Genomic DNA, 12425 nt, shown 5'->3' with positions numbered 1-12425 from the left:
AGGACCACAGAAATTCAGAGCAGAGTGGGCACAGAGCATTGGCTTCTTTTGTTCAGAGGGACCAAACAACCCCAACACCCCTTATAGGAAGGATGGGGTCAGCCATGGTGCACGCTCTCATCTGCTCCTGGTGCTTCCTGAACTAGGGCTTCCTCTTGGAGCAACCTCTTTTCCCTCTTTTGACCCTAATATTAAAGTTCTGCTGCATCTCAGCCTGCGCCTCTGAGTTGTCCTTCTCCTGCAGACACTCCAGACACCAGCTGTCAGGACCAATGCTGTTTCTCTGGGGATGTCAGGGGGGCATGTGGGACACATGGGGACCATTCACATTTCCCAAGGGTGAGGCTGTGTACAGTAGAGCCTCTTGGGAAAGCACTGTCACCCACACGTGAGGGAGGTGCCCATGAGCCCTGCAGGGCCCTGGCCATCAGGCCCAGCTTTGCTGCCTCTCTGTCCTGGTGTGCCATATTGGCCTCAGTGCACAGCCTGCTGAAGGTGGCATGTGGCCACTGCTGGCCTCCAGTGAGGAGCCAGAGCTGCAGGAGGCCCCGGGAGGGCAGCAGCTATCTTTATGTTGACCCAGGAGTTTTTCTCACTCTTGGTCTTCCAGTTGTCTCCCCTACCCTGCTGTGGCTGTAGTGTGAGTGAGTAGTTGGTGGGTTCTTAAATGTTTGCTGGGGTCTGCCCACCACACAGGCTCACAAGGAGTGCATGTCCTCCATCTCCTACTCTTTCCATCTGTTCCCAGAGCTTCCTGGAACAGTTTGTGGGGAAGAGGGAGGTAGGAAGAGACTGAGGGGAAGAGAAGAGTGTCTCCAAGGTCCATCCATGAGCTCCTAAACACAGCACCCAAAGCCCAGTTTGGCAAATGCCTTCCTGCCAGCCCGCCCTCATGCCACATCGCCTATCTTGCAGCCTTTCGATGGCAGCAGGTTAAAAGCTGGCCCAGAAAAAGTTACTTGGGTGGTAATCCCATACAAAGAGAAGTGACTCCCAGCAGTGTTCTGAGACATCGAGGACACCAAGGACATCCTGGGCTGCATGAGCAGAAGCTTAGCCAGGAGGTGAAGGGAGGTGACAATCCCACTCTGCTCAGCACTCCTCCAAATGTCCAAATGCAGCTGAAGCACTGCGTCCAGTTTTGGGCTCTGTTTCAAGAAATACATTGTTCAAGTAGAATGAGTTTTGCTGATGTTGTCCAGGATTGTCAGGTAGCCACAGCAATTGGGTAATGAGGAGAATCTGGGGGTACAGGCTTTCCTTAGTGTGTGGAAGATCAGGTTTTGGTTGGAGACCAAAGAGCACCTTTGGAGTACCTACCCTGAGGTCCTGAAGAAGACAGAACCAGGCTCAACGGTGTACCAGTGCATGGCTAAAGAGACGAGACCATGTGCTTACATTGAAAATATAATTGTGTTATTGGTATTATTTTTTTTCCCAAAGCCAATACGTGGCATGTAACAGCCGCTATGAAGAAAATTAACTCTATCCCAGCCAAAACCATGACAATATCCACCCCTTATTTCATACCATTTACATCACTCTCAGGTCCTCTGCTTTCTATTACATCCTATTTAATTACCACCTCTATTGTCTTTTGATATTTACACACTGATATTACTCCCATAGCCTGTGGACCATCCTTCTAAAGTGTCTGTTTTTATGTAGTTCATGACTTTGGGCTCTATCTTTCATGAGTGTCTTTTGGGGCAGAAGAGATGGTGTATGGGGATGAATTGATGCATGCAGAGGCCAGCTCTGATTTCATCACTGCTGCGCTTGTCTGGTTCTATCGCTGATGTACTTCATTTGGTTCCATCAACATTCATTCTTCTGGATGACTCTTCCTGTAATACCATTGATGTGACTTATAGTGAGTATAGTAGCAATGTCATACAGCATATAATACTATATAATACTATAAAAATTAAAATAATACAATTCAAATAATTGGCTATTCTCACCCCAAATTAAATCTGTTTGAGGGTATGCGTTGGACTTCCACATCCTTCCACTTTACTCACCAAATGCACCTAGAGCCTTGAGCAAAAGCAATCCCACGGTTGGATTTCCATTTGCCTGTGGCAGGAATAACTCAGACTGTCTTCTCCAGCATGTTATTTATGGGGACTTTATCTCCTTCAGTATGTAACAGTTTTGATTGGGCAGGGCCAGCTTGGTTGGCAGATTGCCTAGTGTTGACTAACCAGGAGGCCTTTGTTAAGTGTGGGACATCCCGATGTTGGAATGTCCCAGCACCTATTGCTCTTAGTGAAGTCTTTAACAGTCCATTGTATCATTTGATTTTCCTAGAGGTTGGTGCATGAGAGGGGATGTGATATACCCAATCAATGCCATGCTCTTTGGCTCAGGTGTCTGTGAGGTTGTTTCAGAAATGAATCCTGTTGTCCAACTTACTTCTTTCTGGGGTGCCATGTCACCATTAGACTTGCTTTTCAAGGCCCTTCAGCAGTTTCTGCAACTTGCTGTATAGGACTCCATAAAGCAGACTTCCACCTCCAATGCTTTTCAACAATTCAACAGGACCCATCAGTGAACAGAGCATATTGCTTCTCGTTTTCTGTTAGTTTATTATACAGATGGGCCTGTTCAGCGTGCATCACTTCCTCTTCTGGTGATATTCTGAAGTCCCTGTGGAGCACATCTCCACACTGGAGCCCACAGTGGAGCAGGTGGATATGGCCTGAAGGAGGCTGTGGCCCATAGAGAACCCCTGTAGGAGCAGGCCCCACTCTGGAGCTGAAACCCCTGGACAGAAGCCCATACAGGAGCAGGGAATCTGGGGGGAGCTGCTGCCTGTGGGGGACCCAGGTTGAAACAGTTTGCTTGTGATAGATGGACCCCTTGGTACAGAGCCATATATGGAGCAGTTCTTGTAGAGCTGCTACCTGTAGGCAGCCCATGCAGGATCAGTCTGGCAAGGATGGCATCGTATGGGGGGGGACCCTATGCTGGAGCAGGGGCAGAGTCACCTTGAAAGAGAGGCAGAGACGAAGTGTTATGGACTGACCAGAGCCTCCATTCCCCATTCCCATGCACTGCTTGAGGGAAGGATGTAGAAGAGGGTGGGTGGGTGGGTGGGGAAGGTGTTTTTAATTTGTTTTTGGTTTCTCACTGTTCTACTCTGCTAGTGATAGGTAGTAAATTACTTTAATCTGCCTACTCTGATGAGTCTGTTTTGCCCATGATGAGACTTGGTGAGTGATCTCTCTGTCCTCATTTTAACCCTTGAGCCCTTTCCATCATATTTTCTCCTTCTTTTCCTTTGAGGAGGGGGAATGAGAAAGCAGTTGTGGTGTTTATCTGTCCAGCAGGCTAAAATCACCACAGTGACATACAGCATCTTCCTGGAAGGAATCTCTTTCCCTCATGCCTGACAGGAGTAGCCTTCAGAGACTGAAGGATCATGCCCCCTTTCTAATCACTTTGTAAATTCCCCTTTCCCTAGAGAGGGATCCCAGCTGCTTGGCTTTCCTGTCCTCCAATTCCAGGCTACTGGCCCCAGTATCCCAGCATTGGAGCAGCCAGCTGGCAATGTGCTCACCTGGATGATGACTGAAGTCTTTTTGCATATTTTACAGATCACCCAGGGATAGAGATCTGGTGGTTACTGGTGCTTTTACGACATTTTCCTCTTCCTGTTCCTGTGATGGTCCTGCTTTGGAGAAGCCTGCCTCATCTTCTTCTTCCTCCTTCCCTTTTGAGTAGGAGTTTCTTTCCTTACTAAATGAGCTGACTTTTGCATACATTGCTTTGTCTTACATATAGAGGCGACTGATGCCAGCACAGTTTGATTCTCTTGTTCAGCTGCAGGGCCTGTCACGAGGGTTGGAGTGGCAGTTGGAGTAGCTGCAGAGACTGCTGCAGGGACTGGATCAGATCCAGAGAGATCTTCTTCCCTTTGAAGGTTCTGAATAGTATTGGATATTGTTTGATAGGCACAGGCCAGACCCCAGCACAGTGCAGCAAGCTGTAAATCTCTGGCATTTCCAGGATCGGGGCATACCATTTTAAAACATTTTATCATCTTTTTAGGATGCCGAATTTGTTCAGGGGTGAATTCCAAAACCACTGGAGGTGACAATCGTGATAAATACCTTCCCATATCCTCCCACATACCTTGCCACCCATAACCATCCTGCCTCAGGGCAGATCTCTGGGTGGGAATTTTTAAATAGTTGTCTAGCTACAGACATGTGGAAACACGTGTAGGAGACATAGCAATAGGATCCTGCTAGTTTAAACATGCCCAGAATATTCAACATTTTCAAAAAACATTTTAACTCACCTGGAGTAAAGGGTATGCTTGTTAATAGTTTCTACAGTCAGGCTTCTGAAGTGCTAAACTGATGGCCATACTGAGTACAAATCCTGGATTAAGTTCACAGTCAGTGTACTATGAGCACATGCTATATACAAACTGGCAGAACCATAAACAAACTTAGGCCAGGACCAGAGATAATAAACAAAAAGAAAAGAATTAATAACCTTGGAAGCACATAAATCAACATTGTGAAAAACAAACAAAAAATCAACATTGTAACCACCAACTATTAAACTAATATCATGTTTATAACAAATACTGTTTTAACACAGTTTGGTCAGATCTGTCATTATCTGCGCTTAACCTGTCATTATCTTTGCACTCCTGTTGCAGTTTAAACTGGCAGAATGCTAAACACCAATGAGTCATTCACTCACTTCCTACCCTGCCAAGTAGGATGGGGGAGAGAATCAGAAGGAAAACAAATAAAAACTCATGGGTTGAGATAAATAGAGTTTAATAGGATAGAAATGGAAGGGAAAATAAAGATAATAATAATGATAACTATATATATAAGTGTATAAAAGAAGTGATTTATAATTTTTCACCACCTACCGTCCAATGCCCAGCCAGTCCCTGAGCAACTGTGTCCCCCCAGCCAGCCAACCTATACAGTTTTTATTGTCCATCATGACATCATATAGTATGAAACATCTCTTTGGCCAGTTTGGGTCAACTGTTCTGGCTGTAGCTCCTCTCAGCTTCTTCTACATCCCCACCCTTTTCAAGAAGGGCAAGAAAGAAGATCCTGGCAATTAAAGGCCTGTCAGTCTCACTTCAGTGCCTGGTAAAAGTATGGAGATGATTAGTCTGGGAGTTACTGAAAAATGTCTAAAGGACAACACAGTTATTGGTTAGAGCTGACACAGGTTCACTAGGGGAAGGTCATGTCTAACAAACTTAATTTCCTTCTATGACAAAATCACTCAGCTAGTTGACCAAGGGAAGCCAGTCTATGTAATGACCAGAATACAGTAAGATAAACGGTTAATAACATGGGTGAACATGGGTCTGATGGGTCAGGCCAAGAGGGCTCTTGTAAAGCGAGTTACATCAGGCTGGCGACCTGCCACCAGTGGGGTTCCCCAGGGCTCCATTTTAGGACCAGCCCTCTTCAATGTTTTCATAAGCAATATGGATGAAGGAGTTGAAGGTTTTTTGAGCAAGTTTGTGGATAATACCAAATTGGCTGGAGATGTTGACTCTGTCAAGGGTGGTGAGGCCTTGCAGAGAAATCTGGACAAATAAGAGAACTGGACAATCACCAACAGCATGAACCACCAAAAAGAGCAAGTGCTGGATCCTGCACCTGGGAAGAGGCAACCCTGGTTATAAGTTCAGAGTGTGGGATGAGATGCTGGAGAGCAGCATTACAGGAAACAATTTGGGGGTTTTGATTGACAACAAGCTGAATGTTAGCCAGCAGTGTGCCTTGGCAGCCAGGAGGGCCAACCGTATCAGAGGGTGGTCAAGGAAAGTGATTGTCTTGCTCTACCCTATGCTGGTGTGGTGTCACCTGGAGTACTGTGTGCAGTTTTGGGCACCACAATACAAGAAAGGCATAAAGGTACTAGAGAGTGTCCAGAGGAGGACAACAAATTAGGTAAAAGGTCTAGAAGGGAAGACATAATGAGTGGAAGAGCAGGCTGAGGGGAGACCTCATTGCAGTCTACAGCTTCATTGTGAGGTGGAGTGGAGAGGCAGGTACTGATCTCTTCTTTCTGGTGACCAGCTATAGGGCCCAAGGGAATGGCTTGAAGTTGCAACAAGGGAAGTTCAGGATGGATATCAAGAAAAAGTTCTTCACCAAAAAATTGGTCTGACAATGGAACAGGCTCCCCAGGGAAGTGGTCATGGGACCGAGTCAGGCAGAGTTCAGGAAGCATTTGGACAACGCTCTTAGACACATGATCTGATTTTATTTTGTTTATTTATTTATTTTGGTGGTCCCCTGGGGACCTAGAATTGGACTGGATGATCCTTGCAGATCCCTTCCAACTCAGATATTCTATGATTCTGTGACTTCCCGTTGGAAGGGCAGTATGAGAGGATGAAAAGTCTTTGACTAGTATAATAACTGTCCTGCAAAAACTAAATCATCAGGGTGTTATCAACATTATTTGTCTCCTAAATCCAAAACATGGCACACAGCAGCTACTACAAAGAAAATTAGCTCTTTATCAGCTAAAACCAGGATACCATCCCTAAACGGATACATTTAGAAACTAGAAGGTAAAATGGTGCATCATGAAGCCTACACATAACAGGCCTCTATTAAGTATTGCTCAGCACAACTGCCAACAACCCCCCCCAGAGACCCACCACTGAGCAACATCTCTTTCACAGGGAACTCTGGGAGATGGTCTTCAGGGAAAAGGATGATAAAGAGGCACAAGCTGGGATGCAGAAGAACTTTAATGAGTCAAAAGTGGGAAACAAAGTTGATGGGGGGGAGGCCCCAATGCAGGAAGCACAAGGGGCAGACGAGAACATTATCTGTGTGGCCATGGTGGGCATCCCACCATCTACCCACTCCACTGAGGGAGAAGGGACAGAAGGTCCCCCCCTAGGATGATGTTGTTGGACTCAGAGCAGCACTGAGCAACAAGGACACAGGTGGGAAAGGAAAGCGTGGGAGAGTGGAGGAGGGGAAAGGCAGACATGGGCTGTGCTTTCTGAGAGCCCAGGCTGGACCCATCCTTTATAAAAGGGATGGTGGGGTGGTTTGGCCCTTTGAACACAGGAAGCCAATGGTCTGTGCCCAGTCCACTACCAATGTTTGGGTCCTTGGGGGTCTTTCTCTGCCATCACCAGCAGCTTTAGCACGGGAAGCACCTCCTGCCGCAGTAGCCGCTGCCCAAGCCAGAGAGCCCAAAGCCCCCGGAGGAGATGGGCACTCCCTGAGAGCTGAGGATGCTGCCAACGGCAGCGGAGGTGGAGGATCCCACGGCGGTGTTCTGCGGGAAGGAGCTGAGGATGGGGCCGGGCAGGGTCACCACCACGGGAGAGGGCTGGATGAAGACGTTGGAGTCCTGGCACTGCCTGACACAGGGCTCATTGCAGCTGTTGGCCAGTGGGGTTGGGCCACAGGGTCCGCATGGCAGGCACGGCAGGCACTGGTCGTAGCAGGACATGTTTCCAGGCTAGAGATGCACCTGGTAAGAGAGAGGGCCTGGAGAAGCACGGGTGTGAGAGAGGATAATCCTGCCAGTCCACCCCAGGAAAGCCATGGCACATGCTGTTCTGGGGCCTGGCGGATGTGAAAGGAGGCCCTCAGCCTTCTCCTTCCCTTTGGCCCCAATGTCCTTGGCAAGAATATCCAGTTTGACAAAGCTCTCCATCTAGCCCATAGCTTCAGATACACCTCAACTGAGATCAAGCTTCTCTTCATTCCACACCTGCTGAGGATTTGCCTCTCCCAGAACTAGAGACCCAAATACCCAACAGACTATAAAGGTGCAGGCATGTTCAGTGAAATCCCCAGGGATGAAGAGGAAAAGAAAGATCTTGAGACTCACCTTAATCCCAGAGAGATGGAGGGAAGAGGAGTGGATGAGAGAGTGAGGAGATGGGCCATCTTTTATACCTCTCCTCACCATCCCAGGCCCATCAATCACTCAGGCCGTATTTTTCCAGCATACTCACCTCAAATGCAAAGAATCTTAGCTAATGGCACAGGTTGTGCTTTGGTTTCCTGTCATTTAATTTCCTCATTTCTGGACTCACCATTTGGACACAGAAGCTCATTTCCAGTACAAAAATAAGAGGTGCAAGTATTTTTCATGGCAGGAACGCGTCAGTAGGGGCATGATGAGTCTGAAGGGGACAGAAAGGGTCCTGTACATGCCAGGGACATCAGTCCATTGGATATGCATTGACCCCATTTGGATCCTCTTCGCAAGAAGACGCATATATTCTCTTACCTATGCAGTGCCCTTCTGGATGCTTGAAGGTGCTGTTGCCCAAGGACACAGCACGTCCTTCTCCCACCCAGTCTGTCTCCGATCCTGCTCCACCAGTTACAGCTCATTACCAACAAAGGCAGATGGGCTGCGGTGCACCTTAGAAATGCCCAAACTGTGAGAGTACTGGCCAGAAGGTCATGATGCAGCGTAATGGCTGTTGGTGCTGCCTGGAGCACAGCAGAGTCATGACCAGAGGATTGAGTTGTTCACCGGGACAGTGTCTTGCTCCACCACTCTCCTTGCCGTAACATGCACTTTGGCCGGATGCATTCCCTGAACAGCAGCACACCCAAAGACATGCCCTATTGTGCAAAACACACTGGAAATCCTGTGAGCTGCCTGAGTTATGAGAGTACTCACCAGAAGGTCATGCTGCAGGGTAATGGCTGTTGGGGCTGCCTGGAGGGTGGCACAGCCTGAGATGCTTGGATGGAGGAGGATTTGGCATGCATGGTGCTCAGGCCTGCAGAGAGCAGGCACTCTGGCTTGGCTTCATGCCAAAAGTGTGGCACGTGGCCAATCCCAAATTAGAGCATGACTCGTCCTGGGCAGGGAGAGTCTGTCCCAGAAAGTTTGCCTGCTGAAGGCATTCCCTTGCCCTCCTGGGGTGTGTCCCAGCTGCCTCCCATGTCTGCAGGGCAGGGAAGTGCTTTGTTCATGCAGCAGGGATGCATTGCCTCCTTGATGGAGTCTGGGAGGTGTTTCTGTAGCCAGGGCCCTTGTGAGCAAGTCCCCTCGCTGAGCATGCCCAGCTGCGTGGAGCTTCCTTGTCCCCCCAGTGGTGCTGGCTTGTTCTGTTGCCTGAGGAGGGCTTTGGGACATGGCAGAGGATGTGTGCTGAAGCTCTCATGCTAGGAGAAGACGTATTGCCTGGGACCCAGAGACGAGTCCCAGCAAGGGGGAAGATGTTTTCTGCAAGCCTTTCTTTCCCTCCAGAAAGCACTCAGGAGAGCTCCTACACACAGCCCCATCTCTTTGGCCAGGACGGTGAGGCCTGTGTGTCCCTTGCCTTCCACCGTTCATGTCTGACTCTACCCTGGGGGCAGACCTACTCAGAGGAGGTCCAGGGGACGCAGGATCAGAGGGTAGTTCAGTCCCCAGTCTGCAGTGCTGCAAGAGTTTGTTCCCCATCCTGTGCAGGACCTGCCTTTTGTCCTTCTAGATTGCCTTGAGGTTCCTGAGGGCCCATTCCCGCAGGCTGTCTAGGTCTCCCCTTGTGGCAGCCCTGCACCAGAGTGCACCAGCGGGCCCCCAGTTGCTGTCTCCTCCCAAGTTAGTGGAAGTGGTAATGGCATCAAGGCAGACAGCTGAAAGCATTGGCACAGCCTGGATGCCTGGGGAGGCAAAGACCAGTGGCCATTGGATGGAGCCATGAGGGAGGGAGGAGAGAGAAGCTTGTGGCGCATCCTTAATGAACAGGACCTTCGGTGTTCTGCTGAGGATTGCAGGTCCAGGAGGAGCGGGGCCTCTTCCTGCAAAACATATCACCGGCCATTCCCTGAAGTGCACAAAGCCATGTCCTGTCCTCTGCCTGAATGCAACCACTCTCTTGCACTTTTCTGCCCATACTGATATGATCCTGCTGGGGCATTCCTTGGGTCTCTCATACCAGAAAGTAGAAAATAGCCTGCATATCCTCAGAAATGAGGAAATGAAATGGCAGATTTGATGGAAACCAAAACACAACCTGTGGCATTAGCTAAGATATTTTGCATTTGAGGTGAGTCTGCTTGAAAATTATGGCCCATGTAGAGTGATTGTGGGCTTGGGGTGGTGCAGGAGACGTATAAAAGTGGCCTCATCTCCTCCCTCTCTCATCGAGTCTCCTCGCCTCCATCTCCCTGGGAAAAAGGTGAGTCTAAAGGCCTTACTCCACCTCCTTACCCTGGTGGGTTTCTTAACACATAACTCTGACTTGATCCTCTGTTGGGTCTTGGGGTCACTAGTCATAGGAGAGGTAAAGCAGGTGTGTCATAGAGAGAAATGGGGCTTTTCTGTGGTGTCTCTGAAACTATGGGCTAAGTTGGGATCTTCCTGGGCCTGGACATTCTAGCCAAGGCTGTTAAATGGAGAAACAGAAAGAGGATTCTGTGAGCCTTATTACACAGCTGCCAGCTCCCCAAAAATACAATTAGATATGGCTCTTCTCTGGTGGTCTTGCAGGATGCTACTCACTCACCGCAATGCTCCTCCTGTCCTTCTTTCCCACCAGGTGCACGTCCTGCCCCAAGACATGTCCTGCTACAACCAGTGCCTGCCGTGCCTGCCATGTGGACCCTGTGGCCCAACCCCACTGGCCAACAGCTGCAATGAGCCCTGTGTCCAGCAGTGCCAGGACTCCACCGTCGTCATCCAGCCCTCTCCCGTGGTGGTGACCCTGCCCGGCCCCATCCTCAGCTCCTTCCCACAGAACACCGCCGTGGGATCCTCCACCTCCGCTGCTGTTGGCAGCATCCTCAGCTCTCAGGGAGTGCCCATCTCCTCTGGGGGCTTTGGGCTCTCCGGCTTGGGCAGCGGCTACTGTGGCACAAGGTGCTTCCCCTGCTAAAGCTGCTGGTGATGGTCCTGGAGAAAGCCTCCTGGGAATCTAGAAGTTGGTAGTGGACTGGGCACAGACCATTGGCTTGTTGCATTAAGAGGCACCAAACTACCACCCCTTTCATAGGGATGGGTCCAGCCTGGGCTCTCGGAATGCGCAGATCATTTATGCCTTTCCTCTCCTCTACTCTCTCCTTTCCCACCTATGTCCTTCTTGCTCGGCGCTGCTACACGAGGCTCTGAGTCTGACAACGTCATTGTAGAGAGGACCTTCCAGTCCTTCTCTTTCAGTTGAGTGGGTAGATGGACAGCTGGCGGTATGCCTGCCAGGGCCACACAGTGCACGCTCTTGTCTGCCCCTAGTGCTTCCTGCACTGGGGACCCCACTTGGAGTGATCTCTTTTGACTCTAATATTAAAGTTCTGCTGCATCCCAGACTGTGCCTCTGAGTTGTCCTTCCCCTGCAGCCGCTCTTCCAGGATGCCTGGGGGGAGAGGTGTTGCTCATGCGTAGTTCTGGGAGTGGGTGGTTGCTGATGCTTAGCAATCGTTAACACAGGCTTGCATTCAGAATGCTTCTTCATGTATCAGGTCACACTTTGGATTCTAAATATGTGGTTACTGAGAGATGGATGGAATTATCCAACACAGCTGATTGGCTTCTATGCATTTTGGTGTGCACACTGTTTCTTTTCCTCTGATTAGCACAATGGCATGAAGCAAGTAAGGAAGGAGGGATGACTAAGTCCTTGACAAGGTGGAGGGCATAGCTGCCCAAGAGGAGACAGGAAATCCTTTCCTAACAACAATACTACAGAATTTTCTGTGATTGATTAAAGTCTTTCTTGCTACACAGCCCCAAACTGGGTACAATGTTCTAGATGCATTTGGAGGAGTGCTGAGCAGAGTGGGATTTTCACTGCCCTTCAGCTCATGACTATGCTTCTGCTCATAAAGCCCAGGGTCCAATTGGTGTCCATGGTGTCTGGGAACACTGCTGGGAGTCACTTCTCTTTGGGTGGCTATACTACCCAAGCAACTTTTCCTGGGCCAGCTTTTGGTCTGCTGCCATAGAAGGGCTGCAAGATAGATGATGTGGCATGAGGACTGGCTGGCAGGAAGGCATGTGCGAGACTGCGCTCTGGGTGATCTAAGCGCTGCTTTGGGAGCTTGTGTATGGCACTTGGAAACAGTCAGCCAGCACCTGTTGCCCCAGAAAGTTTTGCAGGAAGCCTTTGGAACAGATGGAAGGAGTAGAGGAAGGAAGACAAGTACTGCCTATGAACCCATGTGGTGGATTGACCCTGGCAAACATCTGAGCACTCACCACCCACTTGGTCACACCTCAGCCTCAGCAGGATAGAGGAGAGAGCTGGAAGACCAAGCGTGAGGAAAAACTTCCCAGTCAATATAAATCATAGACCCATAGAATATCCCGAGTTGGAAGGAACCCATAAGGATCATTGAGTCCAACCCCTGGCACCACACAGGTCTACACAAAATTTTAGACCATGTGACTAAGTGCACAGTCCAAATGCTTCTTAAACTCTAACAGGCTTGGTGCAGTGACTACTTCCC

The 12425-nt window shown here is 49.3% G+C and overlaps 2 protein-coding genes across 2 annotated transcripts; one reads left to right on the top strand and one right to left on the bottom strand.

Moving 5' to 3' along the window:
- Positions 1-7164: 7164 nt before the first annotated feature.
- Positions 7165-7479, bottom strand: LOC116498319 (feather keratin 1-like). The gene has a single exon (XM_032202554.1). The coding sequence runs from the start codon at positions 7477-7479 to the stop codon at positions 7165-7167; it is 315 nt and encodes a 104-aa protein (XP_032058445.1).
- Positions 7480-7809: 330 nt separating this feature from the next.
- On the top strand, positions 7810-10858 carry LOC116498317 (feather keratin 1-like). Its single transcript, XM_032202553.1, has 2 exons — positions 7810-7905; positions 10523-10858. The coding sequence occupies exons 1-2, from the start codon at positions 7810-7812 to the stop codon at positions 10856-10858; spliced, it is 432 nt and encodes a 143-aa protein (XP_032058444.1).
- Positions 10859-12425: the final 1567 nt, after the last annotated feature.

Source organism: Aythya fuligula, chromosome 24 (genome assembly GCF_009819795.1).
Source record: "Aythya fuligula isolate bAytFul2 chromosome 24, bAytFul2.pri, whole genome shotgun sequence".
Classification (NCBI taxonomy): domain Eukaryota; kingdom Metazoa; phylum Chordata; class Aves; order Anseriformes; family Anatidae; genus Aythya; species Aythya fuligula.
Note: the sequence above shows the minus strand (reverse complement) of the source record. Positions and strands in the feature narration are given on the sequence as shown.